The sequence below is a fragment of the Pagrus pagrus genome, assembly GCF_965226575.1.
Source record: "Pagrus pagrus genome assembly, chromosome: 7".
In the NCBI taxonomy this organism is placed as follows: Eukaryota; Metazoa; Chordata; class Actinopteri; order Spariformes; family Sparidae; genus Pagrus; species Pagrus pagrus.
In genome coordinates, this window is record NC_140191.1 from 32339726 (window position 1) to 32365470 (window position 25745).

The 25745-nt window shown below is 39.5% G+C and overlaps 1 protein-coding gene across 1 annotated transcript in view; it reads left to right on the forward strand.

Annotated features, from left to right (window-relative positions):
• The window catches only part of ascc3 (activating signal cointegrator 1 complex subunit 3), a 180035-nt gene that overhangs the window by 37099 nt on the left and 117191 nt on the right, over nucleotides 1-25745 (forward strand). Inside the window, exons 6-8 of the mRNA XM_084356676.1 lie at nucleotides 1509-1710; nucleotides 2361-2496; nucleotides 3777-3902. Coding sequence (XP_084212802.1) covers nucleotides 1509-1710; nucleotides 2361-2496; nucleotides 3777-3902 — 464 coding nt within the window. The remainder of the gene's footprint in view (nucleotides 1-1508; nucleotides 1711-2360; nucleotides 2497-3776; nucleotides 3903-25745) is intronic.

Sequence of the window (25745 nt, forward strand, 5' to 3'; positions counted from 1 at the left end):
CTAATTTACACATTGCTTCTGTGTACTGTAGCATGTTGGTTGAATAATCCACAAATGTTGTATAGCCATAGTGATTTATTTGTACAGCATCTGGTACATCCACTGCGTAAATGTCGACATACTGTACACACACTTGTATCGATTAATAACTTACATCCAAACTTGCAAATGACTCAATGGTATGCTACGTCTGACAGTCAAAAACTATGTGCCTCCTCTGGTAAATAATACACCTGCTCTGGGACTCCCGCTTGACCCATTTGTATTTTTACTCCACATTCAACTTAGTGTGCCACTTAGGGAATTACAACAGGTGTACAATTACTAATGGTAAATTTTTTTTTTAATGTTATGTGCCTGTGTAAAAACACAAAAAAACTTCTGGCCAAAATTTTGTCCGATTTTATCAGCTTTAAACTGATCGACAGCTTTATCGATCAGTTTCGGCCTCCAGAAAGATTGGTCAGGCCATAGTAGCATCACATTATTACTGTATTGAAAAAAGTAATAACAGTACTTAACAATATTAATTTGAAGTAAAGAATTCAGTTTTTGTGGGCATCTCAACACTAAAACGCAGCTGCTAGCTTGCTTAGAAAAACAGTTAGATTACTAATTTGTGCACAGTTGTTTCTGTGTACTAATTTGTGTTTACAAATTATTCTAATTTTTTCTCATGACGCAGGTCAGGTTCTGTACAAAAGTTTTCAAATGTCTAACAATTTCCATCCCATCTAGTGTTGTCACGATACTGGGACTTCTATCTTTGATTCAGTACCTTGAAAAATATTGATATTTGATACCATTGTTGATACGATATGGGGAAAAATTGCCAGATCTGTAATAAAAGATGAATATGACCAGGCTTATGTAGTGTGAGTGAAGCACAACAGCATTTAAGTTGTTTTACCTCTGGAGGAGGTGGGACTATGAGGCACTACAGCAGTGCATGTGTCAACTTGAGAGGAGAGTGAAAAAACACAGCTAGTACTGGAGTATCGATACTGCAAGTAGTATTGTAACTATTTTAGATACTCTATTGATTTTTGGATACTTTTAAAAAAACAATCCCATCACAGCAAAGTGTTCCCAATTAAATACATTAGTACCTCATCCCTGTACCTTAAAAGTCCGCAGCGTTTAATTTAAACGACTATCGTCCTGTGGCACTCAGAGACAACACCCCAGCCAACCTGAAGCTAGCTGTATTGCCACTACTGCCAGATTCAGGCAGGGTGCATTTAAAAAGTGCAGATAATTTTGGTCTGGATTTCAGATGCTTGGGGTCGACGTCTGTCCATCTTTGGTTTTCGAGAGATTACATTAAAATGTGCTCTTGTTGGGAAGCTTTTTTGGTACTTACAGCAACAATATGTCCTTGATTCCAGTAACGTTTTCTTTACTTCATCTGCCTCTCCTTTACTCTGCTTTGCTCTGTATATCTGTCTCTAATTACTGAAATGAGCCTTTTGCCTTTTATTTACTACGTTTGTACATGTTTCCTCCAGATGTGGGCCGAAAAGTAAGTGGTGAAGTGACCAAGCCTGCCTACGGGTGCCAGGTGACGATCCATTCAGAGCAGGAGAAACAGATGATGAAGATGTACCGCAGGGAGGAGAAGAGAGAGAGGAAGAGAGTCAAAGGAACAGATGACAGCGACTCCTCAGATGCTTTCATGCCCTTCGACCCCAGAGAGATGAGAGTTCAGCGGTATATCATCTCTCCCAAAACTTTCTCCCAAACCTCCCCTTGTTCATTTTTCCTCATTTGTCTTTGTCTGTCCATCTTCTTCTGTGCTCTTAGGTATCAGCACCAAAACCGACAAGCTTCTGCATTTTTTTATGACAACTTGGCTGGAGCTTTGCAAAATAAAAAAAAGCACAGCAATGATGTAGCTTGTCACATCTTTTTTTGTAGAGGATTTTTTTCTGAAAGTTTAATTTAAGAGGAAGAAAAAAAAAGAGCAGCGATCTGTTTAATTAAAAACTTAGCATGGCCAAATCCAGCCCAGTGTGAAGGAAAAGATTAGCAGAGGTAAGCCACTTTAGGAAGGAACATAATGCCTCACATCTGTGCCTCTTCATTTGAATCATCAACTGCACTATTCATTCTGAAGCAAAAGTATGGATGGGTGTGAGAGTCCATGTATGGACCCAAGTGGTTGCAGATGTGACATTGTGCTGATGTTTCTGTTGGATTGACATTGCTATTTACTCCTTTCTTCCTTTATTTTGACAGAAGACTCTGGAATTGACTTCTTTCTTTCTTCCAACTTGCAGTACTATCAAACACCTTCTATTTACATTTACTTTCTCTTCTGGATTATTCATGTTCCGTTTGTCTTGTGTTTGCTTGTACAGGGAGCAGGCCTTGCTGACTGCACGACGTGATCCTATACTTAGCAGAGAAAGAGTATATGAACGCATTCGATATCCCAATGTCTATGACAGCTATGCAGAGGCCACGAAGTCACCAGCGTTTGTTGGAGGAGCCAGGGTGAGACTCATCACTTTTTCTGTCTGCTTGCATTTTTGTAATGCATCTTTCGCCTGTTAAAAAATTTCGCCAAGTCTCTCTCACGATTGTCATCTCTGGTCTTCTATGGCTCAATATCGTGCAATATGTAGTGGTCCTTAGTCTGCACCTGCATTAACAGACATATTACCATATTACTCATAAGCGTTTGCTTTTATCTGTTTTTTGGAATATTCTTTTAGTTGTCCATTTCTCAAAGAAAATGTCTCAAAGGTGAGGAAAAGCACTAAATCCCTCTCGTATTTATTTGACCAATTCTAACCTCTGATGCTTTTTAATGTTTGGTTGTATACTAATTTTATGTAAATGCTGATAAAATTATCCAAACTGTTAATTATGGTTTCCAAAGACAAAAAATAAATAAATAAATAAATACATATTATTCATTAATTATACCATTAAGGTTACTCAACCCAGAAAATATGGAGTCTCATAGCTAAATAAAACATGTTGTATATTTGTTAGGGTCACTGATTATAAATATTTTACCTTTCTTCATGTGAAAGTACATTTTTGCTGCGTGTTAGATGGCATAAAATACCAAAGCCGTGAAATCAGAATTCAGCATTTTCAGTACGCTTCAACGTTGCTAACGGGGAACAAAAAACAACAAGATTGGTCAATAGATCCAAAATTGATGGAAAGTCCAAACCTGAAGTGAGTAAACCTTAACAGTTTCCACATCATTCCATTAGCAGTATGCCAACAGAGTTTTTGTGGCATTTTCTGCTTTTTTTGAAAAGGGAACACAGTGATGTGACATAAATATCACTGATATCAATGTATGACACAAAGCAAATCCAAGCATTCCATGAATCACATTCAAGTTATTCAAGGTGCATTTTAAGTTCACCACAAAATACCCCAAAACAAGTTTAATCAGAACCTTTTTATGCATTGCATTATTTGATTTTTAATATGGGATTAATTATACAGTATGACCACTTATGAAATTATATTTAATTTTTATTTTTCAAATGTATGTGTATATTCAAAACAAGTACTGATTAGATCTTCAATGTGTGTTTGATCTGCTCTTTATTTTAAAGGGTGTTTGATGAATATGGGAATTACAAAACACTGAATTGAAAATATAGCTGAATTCCAATAGTATATTTTGTGACTTTGAATATCCTTCCAAGTTTCATACTGTTTTAAAATGAGGTGTGTTATTTTTGAGTGTCTGAGGTCGTTTGTGAGGTCTGGATTTTCTTTCACTCTTTTCTGTGTGTGACATTCAGTTGCTGCTACCCGAGGGAATCCGCAGAGAGAACAATAAGATGTACGAAGAGGTGGAGATCCCACCCAACGAACCCATGCCTCTCGGCTTTGAAGAGAAGCCTGTCTACATCTCTGAACTAGATGAGGTAGGAGCCATTGTGTACTGTGTTTGTACACTGTGTGTGGATACACATGTGATTGTACACTGGGGTTTGACTCAAGTTTTGTTTTGAAGGCTGATGGTGACATTTCTGAAGTCAGGATGGATTACTCAAAACAATAGATTTGTTCTCCCTGACACTGCTGACAGACTATCTTTAGTAAATGTTATATTATTACAACTGTGACTGTATGCAGAAATAGTGTGAGCTCACATGAAACACTTTCCTTTTCTACCTGGAAGCTTCATTTCATTGTGAAACTATTATACAAAGCAAAAGACCATGAACTGTAATTGCTGCTGCAAAAAATAACCGTTGGAACACAAGGGAAATGAAAGAGAAAAGAGAAATACGGGATTCTTGTCGTCACCTTGGTGACATCAGGAAGTCAAGAAATTGTTCCTGGTCAAGAAATATTGTAGCAGCTCCCAGTAAAAACACAAATTGTTTTAACATATCTGTTTGTGTTTGGATTAAACAAATGAGTTAAACTTGTTAATTAGTCAAATTAAGAGAGCTGCTAGGAGGATTTTTAATATTTGGACAGAGCCATGCTAGTTTTGTCTTTATCCTGAGCCAAGTACGCAGATATGAGAGTGGAATCGATCTTATCATCTCACTCTTGGCAAGAAATTGAGTTAGCTTTCACTAAGGCCAAATTGAAACTATTTAGTTAATATGCTTTCTGCCAACCAGAAGTCGATTGAAGATATTCATTTTCTCTATCACACAAGGCCACAATGATTGGTCTATCGTTCCCTGTCCTTGGCAACCTATTGAACCTAATTTAGTTGAATTTCTGTTAGCTTGTCTGTCACAGTTCTACAAAACTTTTGGTCTTCCAGGCTTTCTTTGGTCTGGTAGATCTCAGTGCAGCCTTTGGGAAATGTTGTGCCTCCATTCAAAGCACATGTTCCAGCCATTGCAGTTGCCTGTGCCTTATTTCAGTGATAATGTTCTTGCTTTGATCTTGTTAAGCATCCATTGTGGAGTGTCTCAGCCATCACAATACAGTACACGTTGTTACATTGATGCATCTGTGTTTTTACATCTATTGCTTGGACTTGTATGTTATTTCTGAGTTTAGAAAACACACCATTAGATCCCTAATCCTGCCTTGGTGTCATTATGTGCTCCATTTTCCTTGATAAGACTGCCTTAACAAGTGAAGTTCAAAGTCAAGAAGCTCACAATATACTGATAGTGATACTGGAGGTGCTGTTCTGTTATTGTACATCACCAGAGTTTTTGAGGTGATAATGTAGAGACATTTTTGTCTGTATTTTTATGTTTTTGGGTTGTCCATCCGTCCGTCTGTCCTTCTGTCCCATTCTTGTGAACGCTATATCTCAAGAACACCTTGAGGGAATTTCTTCGAATTTGGTACACATGTTCACTTGATCTCAACGATGAACTGATTCAATTTTGGTTGCCAAAGGCAGTCTTAATTTATTAATCCATGTGTTTTATTTAGTGCATCAAATATGCTTTAATTATTTCTTGAAGTGGATAAATAAATCCTGGAAGTGTAAAAGTTCCAAGTTTTCTGGCATTCCTGCACTCTTGTCAACGCACCATGACGATAATCATTGCCTCCTGAACCTCCTACATAACATGGTCCTTCGAGCTGAATGAGATTGTCATGGATTCAAAGCCACTTGATGAGATCATTTGACATTCTGGTTGTGAAACCCGACCTCCTGCTTATCTTGAAGATTATGAAGTCCAATATCCTGGAACTAAAGGTGCTGCAAGTGACAGACATAGATTGCAGGATGATACACACAAGGAACAAACACATGAGCAGTGCAGCAAGCTGAGTTCCCAAAATCACAACATCAGTATCAGTCATCCTCATGTCACCAGGGGTTAGCAGTCATCCTGTTGCTATCTCATCTGCTATTCCCCATTTACCTAATTTGTCAATCCTTGATGCTGCAGTTCCATCGGTTGGTTTACCTAGGCCAGTCCTTTCTTCTCAAGACATGTTACCTTCCAGTTTCCCTGCAGCACCGGCAGAGGGCCACCCACAAAGTCATTTTGTTCAATCTTTGAATCTTTCAGTTAAACTCTGCTCAGCCTCTAGTTTCCTTCTCCTCCCAGCAGAGGCAGTGCTTCCCCTCAAGGCCCTAGTCCTCTACATCTCATGGTCAGCAGGAACCTAGTGATCAGTGATGAACTCACCCTGCCAATCCGAAGCACTACGCTTTGGAGTGATTCCACAACTGTACTCCACAGGCTTCAGGCAGACTTTTGCCGCTTTAAAGTATTTGTAGGAGCAAGAGTATCAGAAACCCAAACCCTCACAATCAAGATTGGAGATACATTGACTTAGGCAACAACCCTGCTGATGATGTTACAAGATGAAAATCCTTGCCAGACATGCCCAGTCCAAACAGATGGACCAATGGCCCCCCATTCATATATGGACCTCCAGAAACTTGACCCAAACTTCAGGCTTTTTCAACCAGATGATGATCAGACAGGGTTGAAAAAGTCATACTTCTGTGGTGCCATAAACACCACTGCTAATGTACCAAATACCAACAGATTCAAAACCTCTCAAGACCTCCTGAGCGTCTCTGCGCAATCTCTCTTGAATCAAACAAGTGGAAATCCTTCTGCAACTGACTATCTGAAAGCAGAAGAGGAAATTATTCGACTGGCACAGAAGGACAGTTTTGGTGAAGATCTAGTCTGCCTCCAAAACCATGAACCACTTCCACCACATAGTCGCTTACTACGTTTATCCCTTGAACTGTGCAGTACCTCGGGACTCAGCCATGTTAGAGGCCGATTGTGGCAAAGCGATCAACTGGAATCTGAATCAATCCACCCTATTGGACTTGACCATATTTATCATGTGCCAAAAATGATCATTCAGGATTACAATGACACATTCCATTACACTGGATCAGAGTGACTCTTTGCTGAAATCACACAGAAGATTTGGATCTTGATAGGACGAGAGGCTGTACGCGGACATCAGCACAACTGCATTTCATGTAAAAAATGGAGAGCAAAACCTGTCATCCCAGAGATGGCTGATTTGCCTGCTGCGCAGATCAGGTTACTTAAACCTCCCTTCTACTCCACTGGAATCGACTGTTTTGGACCATACCATGTCAAGATTGGACGCTGATCTGAGTAGAGATGGGGTATGATATTCAAATGTCTCACAACACAATGTGTACATCTCGACCTTCTCAATAACATGGACACAGATTCTTTACTCATGGCTCTGCAACAATTCACTTCTCAGAAAGGAACGCCAAGTGAGATATTATGTGATCCAGGAACCAACGTCAATGGAGGAAATAAGGAGTTACAGGAAGCCTTCAACAACCTCTCCAACTCTCAAATCAGTGTTGGCAACAAAGAAAATTCACTTTCATTTCAATCATCATTACTCACCCCACTTCGGTGCTACCTGGGGGCGGGAAATATGCTCAGTAAAGAATGCTCTGAAGACAACCATTGGTGCACAAATGATTCTGAAGAGGTTCTAAAAATAGTGTTGATTGAAACTGAAGGCATTCTTAACTCAAACCCACTTGGCTAAGTATCCTCTGGCATTGCGGATGTTGATCCAGTCACTCCGAACCTTCTTATCATGGGATGACGTGATGCATCTCTCCCTCTAGTGTCCTACCCTGACGCTGATCTCCTCAATTGACGATGGTGGCGCCATGCACAAATATTGTCTGACCATTTCTGGAAACACTTCACTAAATCATACCTACCATCACTTCAAACATGTCACAAATGGCAAAAGGACAATCCAGTTGGGCTCTATTCTGATGGTTGAGGACTCCCAGCTACCAAGAGCACTTTGGCATGTAGGAAAAGTGACCTGCCTCCTCAGCAAGAAGCAAAGATGGTCGCATCAGGACCACTAAAGTTTTAATTCAAGACGAGTCCTATGTTAGACCCGTAGCTAATCTGATCCCACCTCCTGCTATTCCTTAAGACACTCCTTCCTATGGTTTGGTCTTGAATCGTATTTCTCACTAGAAATTCGGGGCGGCCGTAGTTAAGGCTCTTATTTCCTTTAACTCAATTCCTTTCCTTTCCTCATCACTCACTGGTTCTTTTGTCGCACCTAGTTTACTTGCTTGAGTTCACCTGAGCCACCCCTATTTAAGTCTTGCACACCTGTTCATTCCCTTTTTGTTCAGCTTCACATGGGATGGCAGTCTTGATTTGTCAATCCATGTATGTTTTATTTGGTGCATCAAATATGCTTTAATTATTTCTTGAAGTAGATAAATAAATCTTGGAAGTTTTAAAGTTCAAGTTTCCTGGCATTCCTGCATTCTTGTCGATGCCTCATGGCGATAATCATTGCCTCCTGAACCTCCTTCTTAACACTTTGAATTTTAATTATTTGAACTTGAATACTACTTACAAATTAGTAAACAATATGGTAAAAAAATCATATTGAGATTAATTATTTTTGACAATTGTGATATGATTCATGATTAGTGGGGATGATCATTTTTACACCATAATTTTAGTTTTCACTTTAAAAAAACTAAATCATGATGATGTGAGGGTTTGTTGGGGTGTGTACTAAGCAATACAATTGCAGAACAAAGTCTAAGCAGCACTACAGTACTTTACTATAACACTGTTGGTCACACATTTAATCTTTATTTTAAAAAAATGCAGCTTTTTTGTGATTTGGATATGGCCCTTAGCCATATTGCCATTTCAATTATATTATATAAATTGTACAGACCTATTACAAATCTTGAAAGATTAACCCAAATAGATTCAATAATGGATTTGATAAATGTTTCCAGGCTTGAGATTTGATAAAATACTCCCCAGCAGTGGGTTACCTTTCCAGCTCTGCATATAAACATATCGACATTTGAAGTACATCTGTTTGAACAACAGGACTTGCCTGCATGTCCATTTTGCTTCCAGCAGAGTTTGTATGTATGGTCCCTGTTATCCTTCATCTCAGTGAACAGGAGAGGCCTGTGGCTGTAATGGCCAGTGAGTGATGTTCCTTCTTAATGGAACTGCTGTAGCTTTCAGCCGGCTGTCAGCTGACACAATGACCCATCAGTCTGACTGACACCTTGACTGACAAACCCACACTCATACTGCTACATACATCCCCCCTGGCCTCTGGCAGGCTTTACTCAGCCACCCCTGAGCCATATTGGAGGTCAGCAGGCTGGAAAAGCAGGAGTTCAGTCTGCTCTGGCTTTGGGGGAAGAAGTATGGAGAATGTGCCACACACTACATTGTCTTTGAAAGACTCTGCTCCCATCCTGTCTACCAAAGTGGGCTTTGTAATCCATCATTACTGCATCACTAGTGAAGATGCAACAGTGCAAAAGGTTACCCCTTCCTCTCTGAATCTGGCCTTTTGTTGATGAAGGCCCTAAAGTATGATAGCTGTAAACCTCAGAAGCATTTTGTCACACTTCAGGGGACTAGTGTAACTGCTCACCTCTCTTAACCTTCCTGTCACTCATGCTAATGGACATCATAATAACCCGGCTCCAGCTTTGGTGTGTGTGTGTGTGTGTAATTGACTCCTTGTGGATGAAAGTGTGTGCATGTGTCTTCTGCCATGACAAATTGATAAACGGACGGTTTAATCACGTCTACACTGTTGCTCTTGTTGTTTTCACAGTTTATGATACTGGCTCAGGTGTGTGTGTGTGTGTGTGTGTGTGTGTGTATGTTTGCTCTGTGAGTGCCAAGGTCTCCTCAATACTGTCAATTTCAATCCTCATCAAGGTGATCTTTGAGGATTTGACAATTCATTCTTCCATCAGACACAGAGATGTAGCCACAAAGACAAGAGTGTTGTACAGTCAAATATGCCTTGTCCAAGGCTTCCTTCCCCCTAGTTTAGATCGTTTGTTTTGATCTACTACCGCTTCAAACTTTGGCTGTAAAAGCCACAGGGTGAAGTCGAGCTTGGAAACATTGTCAAAGGAACCTAGGAAGCCTATTTTATCAACTCATGCATACAATAATTTTTAAACGTGTACGTCTGAACCGTATATAAAACCAAGAAAAGTGTTGTTTATCAAATATACAAATGCATACTTCAAGCAATGAACAATAGTAAATCTCACCTGCTGTACTGTTATAAACACTTACATGTAGAAGCCCTCACAGAATGCCAAATATGCCAACCGCACAGGTAAACCCGCTCAACACAGGAGAATGACTCCTTTCCCATTGCTAGGAGATGAGTTTGCCTTTCTGTTTTTTTCTCATGTGTCACATTCGTCATTCGATATCAGCTGTTCTTACTGTATCATAGACATACAATATTTGACATGTGTGAGAGCGTGTGATTCCCACACAGCATATTTAATGATTATTAGGCTACCATATCATGAGGTCATCAATATTATGCTTCAGCTTTTCGTTTTTCAACAGTTCTGCATTAAAGTTAAAGGGGACATATTATGCAAAACTCACTTTGATCCGGATAGGATTCCGGAGTGCCTCCCCACCCCTTAAGAGTGATTTTCGACAACTAAGTCAATGTTTTCTAAACTACCGGAGTCAGGAATTGAGTCTCTATCTCCTCCCACACTACGCCAGCTACCTGAACGAGGATCCGCCATTTTCTCGTTCTCGCTAACTTGTACGCGACAGCCTGACCGCTACCATGTACAACCGGATGCACGGATCCTCATGTTTCGCTACATCGCCTCCCTACCAAAGAGGATATCAGAGTGAAGTGGCTACTTTTTATTCATCAGAGAAACGTCCCAGCTTCAGTGAGCAGAAGCGTTATGGTCTGTGCCAGTCACTTCACGTTGGACTGTTTCAGCAACCAGGGTCAGTACAACGCTGGCAATGCCACAGATGATTTAAGTATTTATTTAACAGTATAGTTTGTGTTACTTTGACCGTTTAGCACACGAGCTAACGCTAAGCGTCGATGTAAATATGAGGCTGAACTGACGTTACATGTGAAGTTATCAACGTTGAACATGTGGAGGAGACGGTATGAAATGGTCTCATTTGATAGCGGCCGGTGGGGGAGCACCAAAACGTTATCTGCAGTAAAGCAATCACTACTTTGTTTTGGAGCCGGAGACAGGGGCTACCTGCTACATGTCTGCTGTGCTACTATCAGTTATATGCAGGCATGGACACAGAAAAGTTGCTTCGTGTTGTGTATTGCTCGTTGCCATGGTCACGCGATGCCGTCCTCACGTCTTCCGCCCGGCAGGAAGAGGTGGGCGGCACACGCAGTAGCTCATTAGCATTAAAGGGAAAGGCACTCAAACCGGCCGCTTAGAGCAGGGCTGTGAAACTGGTGTGTAAACAACCCTGCTGTACTCAATCCTTCGTTTTTTTCGACCAAAGCATGTTACTGTCATTTCATTTAGACATCAAGGAACCATGTCAACAAGCAGAAATGAGCATGTCACCTTTAAATTAATGTGCCCAGAGAATTAATGATTTAACAGGAAGGAAAAAACTGCGTGTGCAGCACTCGTCTGAGCGGCTGACTTTATCTGCAGCGGTACCAGGACAAACTATTATAGTGTAAGAGCCATTTTCTTGTTTGTTATTGCAGTTATATAAATGTAATTTCTCATGCTGTTAGATTACTGCTAGACCATGCCATCAGGTGCGTGCAGATATCAGAGAATAATATTTTCCACGGGTAGATTAAGGCAGGCTACTACGTATCTGCAAACTTCATGTTAAGTAACTTCATAGTGCTAAAAATTCCAAAAGCTGAAATGTATGGAAAAAAATATCGATGTAATCATTTCCAAAATCCACAACATGTTTTTACCTAACGAAATATTCTGCTTCAATATGTGTTTAATCACAAAAACAATATTTTCATTGTGGCAAGTTTGCTCTCGGATTTCTGCATGCACCTGACGGTGTGGTCTAGCAGTAATCCAACTTCATGAGAAATTACATTTATGCCGTATCGAACGGTTAAATATTATATCGAGACTTAAAGATACCAGCCACACAACACAATAGATTTTTTTGATCAAGGTTCATGCATTTTTCCCTGACAAATTAAAGAAAATGATGAAAATGCAATGTTAAAGAAAGTAGAAAAAAAATCCTGCAGGGTTTCCCAAGTCTAATTTGCCACACCATAGTCTCATAATGATCTGTAAAATGTTTTTGTTGTAATAATAGCACTGAAGATCTGTAGTGTTTTGTGTTGTTGCTTCAGCAAAGCATCTTTAATCGTTCCCCCCAGTTACTAATGCAGCCATGGTTGTTTGAGCCCTGGATGACTGCCAGAGGCAATGCTTATCACGGGATGTCTTCTGTTACGTGCATGTGCAGGTTGAGTATTTATATCAACAAAGTCAAGTGTGATGTCGGATGACCTCCGACCAGTAGGGTTGGGTACCGTTTATATTTGAAGCAATACCGGTACCTGGAATTTGATACTTGTACCCAATGTTACCTTTATTTGGTACTCTAATCTCTCTGTAATTACAAAAAATTGTTAGTTCTAATTAGTTAAATAATTCACTTCTAGAGATGATATACCATGAGTCATATATCTAGTTACAGTGCACATCACGTCAGTCAGTTGTTCTCACACTGTACTGCATATAAATCTGTAAAAGAAAATACTCTAAGTAAACTGCCACATTTAGCTGTTCCTCCTCATCAACATAGTGCTATAAGAATAAAAAAAAGTAAAAAGTATAATAGAAAACACCAAGATGTATATGTGATGCCCTCTCCTGGTTCACAGCATCACCTCTAGTGGTGGCTGTATTTTAAAAAACCGATCGGGAATTTTGAGTTTGCGTTTTGACCCTTTGAGCTTGCTGTAGTTGCTCAGTGTTACAGTGCTACAGCAGGAGATTGAGCTAAATACTTGAAGTCAGCAATTATTATTTAGCTTCCAAAGCATAGAAAATACTCTATATGCCTGTGAATATAAGCACACATTGCGTTTTATGTGAAGGATGTAAATTAAAATGTATCATTTTCAAATATACCTTTATTGCGGTAGCGATGCTAATCTCCGTTAGTGCAGGAATCAAAGAAAGCATGCTGTAATATTTCCTCATACAGTATGCCATTCACATGCTATTGGTTTCATAATGAGGTTTCGGAGATACTAATAAACATACCTCCTAAGTCAACTAAACAACATGTTGGTGAGGAATTTCACACGCAGTCAGTGGCTGAGTTTTGGGAAGCTGTCTAACTATCTCTATAACCTTACTGTAAAGATGGCACTCAGGTACCAACATTTGACACATTGATTAAATGTGAATTGCCACTCGGTAGTACCGACATGATTCGGTCGGTACCCTTGAAAGTACCGAGTCTGGTACTAGGGATTTCCCGATCAGGTTTATTTTACCCCGATCCGAGTCATTTAATATTTAGTATCTGCCGATACCGAGTCCTGATCCGATACTTAGCCCTAACTAATATTTTCCTAGATAATACAGCTGCACTAAGAAAACATTACCTGCATCCAAGCTGTTCCTTAATAGGATTTTTTAATTTTGTTGAAACAAAGTAAATACTTTAATATGGCTCTTTCTTATTCTGCATATCCTATTGCAACATTGGTTTATTTGTTTTTTTAACAAAAACAACCAAGTAAACAAAGTTTAGGGCATACCAGGGATTCAAAAATTCCAGAAGACAGTGAAAATCCTGATCCTCTACCACGGAGATAGGCTGGTTATCCAGGGCGATGAATTCAATTACCTTCTCTGTAATATTTTTGGCCATGTCGCTGTCTCGAGGATATTTCTCTTTTCTTTTGAATGTATCCGCAAGTGTTTCTTGCTTCGGTGCCTTTGCCTGTTTTGCTTGAGTGAACTCGTTGTATTCCTTTGAGTGTTTGTTTTTTATGTGCCGTATCAAATTTGTGGCATTAAATGCAGCTCTTTTGTTACCCCCTCGTGAAACGGTCATATTGCAGATGTTACATGTCCCTGTTGGTCTGCTTTCGCTTTCTAATTTTAAATATTTCCACACTGCAGACATTTTATCCACAGGGTTGCCAGAGTAACGTTACGCACGCGTCTACATTCTGCCACAAATTATGCTGTGTTTACGACAGTTGACATAAAAATAATCGGGCTTGGGTTCAAAATTGCCGATCCCGATCAGTGAATCCAGTGAATCCCATATTGGCCACAATCCCGATCCCACAGATCGGCTCGGGACATCCCTATCTGGTACCCAACCCTACCAACCAGGTATAACTACCAGTGTCATCCGGGCAATCAGTCCCACAGAGTCTTTTCGCAGCTCACAAGGTTATGAGTGACTGAGAACTCTGGCAGTCATCCAGGGTTTAAAGAACAGTGGTTACATTCTTAACATTCATTTGTGTCATTATCCTCCCTATGCTGTAAAGAAATGGCAGCCACATAAACCCTCAGGGTAGAGGGAGACTGGCCTTGGTCGAGGAGGGATTGCAGAAACTCAAGGACTGTGGGCACCAAGAAACGCTACCGGGTCTTCTTTCTGAACTGCACACCAGTCAGAGAACAACCTCAACCTGTTTTGGTTCTGCACACAAGTAGATGGGGCTCTGACGGCGAGTCTGAACCAGAGTGGACATAAAGAGTGATCATAGTGACAACACCAGTTGAAGATTAATAATAATGATAATAATAATAATAATGCATTTTATTTAAAGGTGCCTTTCAAAGCACTCAAGGACAGCATACAAGACGCACATAACACAACAGTAATCAAACAATGTAATCAAGTAACATTGGTGTGGAAGTAAGTGCAATTTCGCAAAGATAAATCAATAAATATGAATGCGATTACATAATGAATAGTACAGAAAATAGACAAGACTGTGATTTGCTTAGTAAGTGTGAGACAGAGTATGCCACTCGGAATAAGTGTTTTCAGGCGGGATTTAAAGGTGGAGACAGTGTCAGAAGTGCGAATGTCTGGTGGGAGAGAGTTCCAAAGGCGGGGGGCAGATCGGCTGAAACCTCTTGACCCCATGGTGCTTAGGTTGGCAGATGGGGCAAAGAGCTGGATGGCAGAAGAGGATTGGAGAGTGCGGGAAGGTGTGTGGATATGAATAAGTTCAGAGAGATAAGATGGTGCCGGGTTGTGAAGGATCTTGAAAGTGAGAATTAGAATCTTAAAATTAATGCGGGATTTGATAGGGAGCCAATGAAATTGCTGCAGGGCCAGAGTGATGTGTTCAATAGAGGGAGTTCTGGGGATGATACGAGTAGCTGCGTTCTGGACCAGTTGGAGTTTATGAAGAGATTTCCGAGGAAGACCATGACCAGGAGAGAATTGCAGTAGTCCAGACAGGATGTAATCAGGGTGTTTACAAGGATAGCAGTGCAGGTTGGTGTAAGTGATAGATGGAGGCGATTGATGTTGCGTAGATGGAAGTATGCAAACCGAGTAACATTATTGATGTGGGCTTTGAAGGATAAGGTGCTGTCCAGGATGACACCCAGGCTCTTTACCTGAGGTGATGGAGGAACAGTGGAATTGTTGATGGACATGCAGAAAGTGTTGAGTGTTGCTAGGGTGGATATGGAACCAATGAGGAGGACCTCAGTTTTGTTGCTGTTGAGTTTAAGGAAGTTGAGTGAGAACCATGATTTAATTTCCAGTAAGCAGTTGGATAGAGCTGTGGGTGGCAGAGTGGAAGTAGGCTTAGTGGAAATATAGAGCTGGGTATCGTCAGCATAGCAGTGGAACTGAATATGAAATTTCCTGAGAATGTGACCAAGGGGCTGAAGGTAAATAGTGAACAGGAGGGGGCCAAGGACAGAGCCCTGGGGAACGCCACTGGAGACTGGGGTGGAGCCTGATCTTCAAATCAAATCAAATCAAATCTTAGGTTCTTGATTTGAACAAACTGTGCGACCAGAGAGATATGATCTCAACCAAGCCAGAGGGATGTCAGTGATTCCAATGGAGGCTAACCTGTCCAGGAAGATGTCATTAGAAGATTAGAGAACAGTATATGCAGTAACCGTCAAATCCAGCTGATATTAAATGCAGGCTTGCTATCTTCCCACCGAGTTAGCCTGAGTGAGAGCACCCTGCTGGCTGTGAGAATAGGATGGAATGCAATGTACAATGTGAGAGGGGAGCGGGAACACTCTCTTCACAGTAACACTTAATCCAAGGTGAGACTTGGAGCATGCTCTGCTGGCTACTACTAAATTAGCCTTAGTGATAGCACTCTGCTAACTGTGAGAACAAGATATGAAATAAAATACAATACTACAGTGAGAGAGGAGCGAGAACACTCCCATCAACGAGTGGACATGCTCTCGTTAGCACACCGCTAATTAACTCTTAGCTCAACCAGCAAGGCCAAACAATGTATAGTTAAGATGACATTCACAGGCATACATTTTCAAACAAATGGTAAATGGTCTGCATTTCTATAGCGCTTTTCCAGTCCGCTCGGACAGCTCAAAGCGCTTTACAATACATGCCACATTCACCCATTCACACACACATTCATACACTGATGCCGGAGGCTGCCATGCAAGGCGCCAGCTGCAAGACAAGACAAACAAGACAATGATTATCTGGTCTCTCAGTCAAGGTTTAGTTTGGGTTTAACTCTGGACTAGTACAAGATTGAAAGCAATGAATTGATATTGACTATTTATTATAGCCTATAGGCTTTTGCTATAATAGTATAGCCAAAGTTATATAGAGTAGTGAATTATTAAAACTTAACTAATCACCAGGCAGCAGAGCCAAAGCTCAGTGTTATATTTTATTATTTTCTACAATTTCTCATTTATGTTCATGTTATGTATCGTATAGCCTCTTAATCTTTACTTTTCTCTCAAAGTACACCAGATTGATGCATTTAACTTTAAAATTTGTAAAATTTTCAGTATTTGTGTTTGAACTAGGTTATTTATCACCCACCTGTGTGAACTTCAAGGCTTCTGCCATGATCTAAAGTTGGGTGCAAATGCATTCCACAACTTTCCCAGTCTTTTGTTGCCCCCGTGCTAACTTGTTTGAAACGTGTTGCTGCCATCATATTCAGAATAAACATATATTTACATAACTCAATGATCCTGATGAGGTAAAACATTAAATATATTGTCTTTGTACTTTTTAATTGAGTATATGTAAAAAATAATGAGCAAATTACCATATTCAGTTTTATTTATGTTTTAAAAAGGCGTCCCAATTTTTTTTGGATTGTGGTACTACATGTTAAATTGAGTACAATTTACTATCCATGACAATGAGAATAAGAATAAGGACTGTTGGCAATTCAGGATCACGGGACAGTTGTAGAATCTAAGGAATCTTTGCTTTAAATATAAAGATAAATCGGTTTCAAGACCAGTTCTTCTGTTTGGGTATTATTTGATTTTACATTCATTGGGAGTATTTAGGATGAATTAAGAAGATATTACTAACTTCAGGGAGCTACACAATTAATGAATATCACTAGGGATGCACCGATTGTGAAATTCTGGGCCGATACCGATGTTTAACATAACAACTTGGCCGATGGCCGATGCCGATGTTTTTTCTTTTTGTTATTTATTCCTTTTTTTGTGCCACAGAAACATACAAGTCTTTCAGCTCTTCATCACATTATCCTTGAATGAGTACAAATCCAATCAGACCAATTTATGAAACAAAAAAAACACTGTCATGGATTGCTATATGAAGTGTGTGTGCCATGCAGCCAGAACTAGCCAGACCACTGTCCAGCGATGCTGTTACAGCGGCGTTTCTGTTGAGCAGGGTAATCATCATCTTTATTGTGGATGTTGTGACACAGATAACTTTCATGCCGATGCTGCTTATGACTGTGAAAGCTGCCGTTAGTTTGTTTCTGTGTTATTAGACGGTGTCTGTCTCTGCAGTATTGTCAACACTTGTTTACTTGTTTGACGGAGATGTTAGCCTCTATGCTAGCATTTTAAGCTAACAACAAGCTGACATTGCTAACATGTTTACACCAAATTAGCCTATTTATTTGCTCGTGGCAGCTAAATGAAGCAGCAAGTAAGATGAATGAAGGGATGAATGAAACCCCAATGCGAAGCGTTGTTACGAGCGGAGTTACGATGTGTGTATTTGTGTGTCTTATCCGTCATAAACAAGAGATTACGGTTCACGGGCACGTTTGTGTCGCGGTCTGGTGATACTCAGACAGCAGCTGGGACACACACAGCTGGTCCGAGGATCACAAAGGTATATTTTTCAGCCACAATGTGGAAGCGATCGTTGTGATGAAAGCTGACGGCAGCATCTGTTAGTCTCTTAGCCCTCAATAACTTTTAGGAGTGGTTTCTGCCGGCTTGTTGCTCTTGGTGCTTGTTGCAGAGGGGGTGTGTCGCGGGAGGCTCCGAGGGGAGAGCGATACGAGCTCGCGTGTGTGTGGGGGGGATGCTTTTTTAACCTTTCTCAGATCGTAGACCAGAGCTTTAAATCAAGATATAAACATCGGCCATGGCCATCGGCGAATGTCATTTTTATTTGCCGATGGCCGATGGCAGTTAACGAGGCAAACATCGGCCGATACCGATGTTCAGCCGATGCATCGGTGCATCCCTAAATATCACAAAAAGATGATTTTGATTGTGCTGTACAGTTTTATCAGTTGCCTGTTTTCCTTTGCAATCTTTTAGACGTCCAGACATTACTGGATTCCTGTCCTAGTTTCTTCTGCAAAAAAACTTAAACCTAACCAATCTGAGGACCAGCTGAAGTAAATTCTCTGCGGCTCCATCTTTGTCTTCTCTCACTTTCTAAAAGGCTTATCTCTTTTTTTTTTCCCCTCTCTCAGTTCTCAGCTCACTCGCAGTTTTCCCTTCATCTTTGAAAGTCCCTGTGTAACTGATATAGATTGATATGGAACCTCTTATGCTGAGCGATGTGAATTAGCCTCAGTCAAGCAGCGGCTCTATTCATTAACTTAAGCCTGGGCAACTCTGGAACAAAGTGCCTCACTCCTCTAAAGCACCGGCACACAATGCCTAATAAGTCTTTATGTGCTATTAGGAAGGCTTTGAAAGGCAGGCTGAAAAGTCTGATGCTCCCCCCTCCTCCCGTTTACACTGAGTGCCGATTGTCATTTATTGAAAGCTGTAATGGGAAACAGGGCTGTGTGAGCCTTGGTACGCCTTTAATAGCTCTGTGAAACATTAAAAGTGGGGAATTTATTAGGGTGCTTTTTAACTAATGAATCAGGGTCTAGGCCTCCTGCACTTGCCACTGTGGTAAAAGCCTTCCTAATTTATCCAAATAAATATGTTACTCAGTCTGTTGTGAGTGAGAGTAAGTGCCACTCTTTAGTAGTACTGATGGACCAAACACGCTCAGAAACATACACTACTACTACTACTACACTGCTGATTCCGCTCTAAATATTGACAGCAGAATGGACACCAAAACTCTGCTATAGACAGAAGCCTTGACAGCATACACAACGGCACTTCCTATGAGCTACTAATTGATAGGAATCTACTCAAGCTGCAAACATATACAGAGAAATGACACATACCACAGGGAATAAGTGTGTAGAGGGAGACACTTGAAGGAAACTAGAAAGCTTTGCTCTCTAGCTGCTACAGGAGAGCCATAATGGGCATGGGGGGGTTGAAAAGCATAAGTAATGAATGACTCTTCCCTTCCAAATTCTACTGTAAATCATTCTGCTGCTGAAACTTAAAACTTGATTTCATGATTTTCTATTCTGTCTCGTTTAACCCCCACCAAGACAATGTCAAATGGTGTCGAACACCAAGAGTAAATTCTTGAATAAAACCATTAATAAGTATACAAATAATGTCAGTCTCAACTAAAAGCTAGCACCAAGAAATACAGTGGGGTCCCTAATAAACATAAAGCTCAGAGGGAGGGGAGATCCCCTGTGCTATAATAGCTTACAAATTTGGCGTTATGTACACTTCCACAGCATTGATTCTATTAGGACATCAGTGTCATGTAATACTTGCCATGTACGCACTCCAGTTTCTCTTTAAAACAGAAGTTATGTTGTAGTTTACTGTTTAATTATTAGTTCCTCCCACTTTGCAATTTTTTCAGTGGTGTTAAAGGAACAGTTCACCCAAAAATAAAAACACTGCCATTGTCTACTCACCCCCAACCCAAGTTTCATAGTCCACAAAACATTTCTGGCGCTTCACAGCAAAACAGTTTTGCAGCATTCTCCTAGACAACTGAAGTAGCTGGAGACTACAAACAAAAAACAAACAAACATAAAATGGCTCAGTCCAACTTGTCCAGCACAAGCCAAGTCTCTGGAAGCCCAGAGATTCCAAATAGATTTGAAAAGACATTACTTACATCTACGATGCATTGGCGAGCCTGTGCACTAACTTCAGATGGGGTTTGTGCTAACCCTTCAAGCTAAGCAGCTACATTGAAGATTTGGCTTTTAAATTTGTGTAAATAATGTGTTTTCGAATCACTCTTTGGTTCTTCCAGAGATTTGGATTACGACAGATGAGCTGTGTGGAGCCGTTCTTTTTTTATTCTGTTTTCTGCATACACATTATCAACAGCTTGGGGGATGAGTAGGTAGTCATAGAAATTTCATTTTTGGGTGGTCCTATCCTTTAAGTTGCCATCAATGAAACCCAGCACCTGCAGATGTTACACATTTAAAAACCTGATTTTATGCCCTTTTAGCCTTTAGTACTAATGAAAAAAAACAGCACAGAAGAGTCAACTATAATATATTAGTTAAATAAGGGTTCGATTTAACCTTTGTTCAAGAAGAGAAACTCGAAATAACAGAATCCCCATAAATGGGCATGATTCTGGTGTTATACATGAGGAATTAGTGCCAGAAAATGCCCAATACATTAACCTCAATTTGTTAAGTCAACGTAGAGGAAGTTTTGATTGGATCGACAGCTACCCGGGTCAATAGGAAATAACAACGGTATCAGATCAGTGACCATTAAGATATAATCAAATAGTTACATAACCAGAAAAATTAAGATTAAAGGCTGTTTCTCACTGCTACGCAGTAACCACCCTGACAACCTGTAGGAGCTTCCCCCCCCCAGAAAGCAAAGCGTTTTTAAGAGCAGCTGCTGCCACTGCGGTCTGAGGCTGCAGTGACAGGCAGGTTCTTCGGTGAAAGTCATAGTGTTGGTACAACCCACCCAGTGTAAACTACACATCCTTGCTAATCTGATAACATGTAGAGCAAAGAAGTTGTTAAATGTTTGAAAGTCATGGCACACATGGCACAACCGCTTCTTAGTCCAACCCCCGCGGAAGTGCTTCCCCTCTGCCGCCCTTCCCTCATTGAAATGACTGGAGACGGTGAGTGAAAAGAGCATTATAAGTGTGTTTCAGTGCCTTGCTATCTGAAGTTGAGGTTGATAAAGGCTTTAATGAACCAATAACAGCTGTTAATTAAAACTACATTAATGGGGACATACAATTTTGGTTACTTTCATGGCTCACATGGGAAATTCATGTTCATTTCTACTGTACTAATTTCATCAGTATAGCAGAGAAATGTCACATTTAATACTCTGCTCTGCTGAGTTTCTCTTTTTAACAAAATACTGTTTTCATTCACCAATCAATACCATGTTTTTGTTTATTTATTTATTTATTTGATTTTTTGATTTTTTTGGTGTGGTGTTCAAGCAGAAGTTTCACATTAAATGTGCGGCCATTGGTGTGGATGTGGCCCTTTGAACCACTGGAAAACTTTTAATTTGAGGCATCTGTGCGGGAAGTGTTGAGATTCATTAACAGCAAAGTTTAGGTTTAAAAACTGTAAGATAAAAAATGTTGAACTTATTTAGTGTTAACCGTATTTTTTTCATAAATAGGAAGTGCAATAGACTGGTGTTGTATTGCCTTTATTTACCTCAACTTCAGAACCAAGCCTTTATTTGAAAAGTCTTTTATTAAAGACAGGCCTTTATACTTTCCTTTCTTGTTTGATAACGACCACCTAGTGGCCATTTATTAGGTACACCCTGGGTAGGACCCCTCTTTGCCCCCAGAGTCTGCATTCCTCTTAGCATGGGTTCACAAAGAATCACTTTACCTTACATTTTGTTAAGAAGTTCTTTTTGTTGTTTTTCTTTGCATCACAGACACAACACATCTTTTGTATTGAAAGTCCTTTTTCATGAAAGACAAACCGTTCAGATAAACGCCTTTCTCCAGCAGGTTTTGCAAGTGGGTACCTCATCGCCCTGTCGATTTTAGTCTGGAATCCATAGTAATTCTACATATTCGATGCAAGTTTTCTTTCGTGGGAATACAGTTTGAAAGCTGAGCCTTCAGCCAAGGTGACAGGATCAGGATTTTGGAAAAACTGGCACTTCAAAATAAATCAGGAAATCAATGTAGGACTGCATGTTTGTGAGCTTGACAATTTTTACAAGTTACTAATATGAGGATATTCTTGATTATCCAGACAGAAAATACTGAACACAATCAACTTTTCTGGAGTTCTTTTTATTGCAACCCATGATAAAATCTTTTGTAGTCCCATCCCTATCAGCAACGATGCTCAGATAGGCTGTGGCATCCAATCAATACTTATGTGGTTAGGTGCCTAATGTGTGCCAAGAAAATATTCCCTACACCATCACACCACCGCTTTCAGCCTGAGCTGTTGAAACAAGGCAAGATAGATCCATGCTTATTTTGTTGCTGCTGTAAAATTCAATTTTGTGTGTGTTCAGAGTGGTTATTTTAGTTATCTTCTGTCAGCTTAAAGGAATAATTCACTCTAAAACAAAATTCAGTCATTATCGACTCACCCACATGCTGATGAGAAGTCCGGTGTAGTTTCTTATTCCTCAAAGTGCAGCTGGAGACCCGCAGGGGTACCCTCTGGCAACAATAATCCATGTAACGAGCGTAAGTGGCGCCCGAGACGAAAAGGTCCATAAAACTACACAAAAACGTTGTAATATTCCTCCATACTGCTCGTCCACTGCAATCCAAGTGTCCTGAAGTGGCGACATCCAGAGTTTACTCGAAACGACGTCATTTAGTACATTTTTACAGCCTAAACCATCACTATGCTACATCTGCCTGGAGGCACGCTCCCGCGTCCACACGAGTCTCCCTCACAACTGATTGCACTACAGAAGCCGCACCGGACAAGATGAACGAGACTCTCTCTCTCTATACATATATATGTATGTATGTATGTATATATATATGTATGTATATATGTATGTGTGTGTGTGTGTGTGTGTGTGTGTGTATATATTCTTTAAGATCTTCTATGGCTCTAAACATATGCAAGGTTCGCCACTGATGTATTTATATGTTTATGTATATATGTATATATATGTGTATATATGTATATGTGTGTGTGTATATATATATATATATTAGGGGTGGAGCCGAACCCGATTACGGTATTCGGAAAGGCACAAATAACGTGTTTTTTACGAATACTTATTTCGAACAAATACTTTAAAAAATATTTGTATTCGAAGAAAGACATCATATCAAAAAGCTACGTTTCCTCATGAGACCGCAGTACATGCCCAGATGAGTGAGTGAGTGAGTGACGTTCAGGAGTCGGGGGCGGGGGGGGGCCCCGCAGCTGTCCATGGTGCTGCTGAACCAGGTGACGTTGTTTACACTCTGCGTTGTGGCTTGTCTGTGAAACGCGCGCTGCTCAGGGACTGGGCAGATCTGTCCCACTTGCTTTGTCCCTCACTCCGTTGGGAGATCTTCCACAGAGTAAAAGAAATACACATTGTTTCTCTCCCCCGCTCCGCTCGAGCGCGGCTGAACGCGGCTTGAGCCCACTTCACGGGCGCGAGGCTGCTGCAGCCGGCGACCCTGCTGACAGCAGACCGGGGGAGAAAAAAAAATTCTTTGCTCGGTGCTTTGGTTGGGTTTTAGGCAATGAAGGAAGGAGTTGGTTAAGTTTAGTAAAAAGACCAGGTAGAGGCCAGAAGCATAATGACTGTTAGCTATAGGCTACTATGTCATATTATTTACAGATCAAGTTTAGTTCTTGGAATTCTGTGCATTAGAAAGAACAGTTATTTTAAGTATTATTTGTTTTTATTCTGTCTGTTCTGTCCTCCAACAAGGACGGGTGGTGGTGGGGTTCATAATGTTCACAATGATATTTTATTAGTTGTTGGTTTAACCATGGATGAGGTAATGGCTGTTATGTTATTTTCTTTTCAATGACATTCTTTGTTACATGTTCATTGCTGGATTCATGGAAAAACATCAACCAATATTGCATATCCATAACTATTATAATGGATAATTAAAGAATACTTACACTATAATGAAAATTAGAAGTGTAACTCAAAAAAAAAAATATTTTTACGCATATTTTGAATTTTACTCGAATAAAAATATAAATACTTTTCCCCCTTCAACAAATACAACTACAGATACAAATATTGGCTGCTCTGCACACCCCTAATATATATATATATATATATATATATATAAATATATGTATGTATATATATGTATGTGTGTGTATATATTTATATATAGAGAGAGAGATAAATAGAGAAATATATATAGAGAGATAAATAAAGCTCTATCTATCCATCTATCCATCTATCTATCTATCTAATCCATCCATCCATCCATATAATGTTGACACAACTTTGATACGATGGGGAGGCAGCATAATTTGTGGTCCTTGGACTGGAGTGTGTGTGTGTTTGAGTGAGACAGAGAGCATGTGTACGCATACAGAAGGGGGCGGGGCCGTAGACTGAATGGGAGTGAAAGACACTTTACATCATGAAACGTTGGAGATATATCTCTCTCTATATATACTGTATATCTATTGAGATATATCACTCTATATATATGTCTCTATATTGAGATATATCTATCTATATATATATATATATCTATATTGAGATATATCTCTCTCTATATCTATATCTATATATATATATATATATTGAGATATCTCTCTCTATATATATATATCTATATTGAGATATATATCTCTATATTAAGATATCTCTCTCTCTCTCTCTCTCTCTCTCTCTCTCTCTCTATATATATATATATATATATATATATATATATATACATATATATAAATAAATAAGAGAGAGAGAGATCTCTGTATACGGAACTGGAGTGTGTGTATCTCTATGTGAAATATATCTCTCTATATTGAGATATCTCTTTCTCTCTCCCTCTCTCTAAATATATGTGTGTGTGTGTGTTTATATATATATATATATATATATATATATATATATGAGAGAGAGATCTATAATGTTGATCTATAATGTTGACACAACTTTGATACGATGGGGAGGCAGCGTAATTTGTGGTCCTTGGACTGGACTATATACATATATCTATATTGAGATATATATCTCTCTATATATCTCTCTATATTGAGATATATCTCTCTCTATATATATATATATCTCTATATTGAGATATATCTCTCTATATATCTCTCTCTATATTGAGATATATCTCTCGCTATATATATATATCTATATTGAGATATATCTCTCTATATATCTCTATATTGAGATATATATCTCTATATTAAGATATCTCTCTCATATATATATATATATATATATATATATATATATATACAGGGTTCAAACTTAACTTTTTTGTTCACTGGCCAACTGGCTAGTGAGCTTTAAAAATCTACTGGCCAGAAAGATTTTTTACTGGCCAAAAATTATGTATAGCTGTTTTGTATATTTTTCAATGTGTTTAACTGTTATAATACACTCATAAGCATTTTTAACACATATCATAGCAATATTAGCATATTATTGTGTGGAATAAGGGAATGAGTCAAATTTGCCTTTTTTTCCCTTAAAGGTTTATTTATGAAACATACTT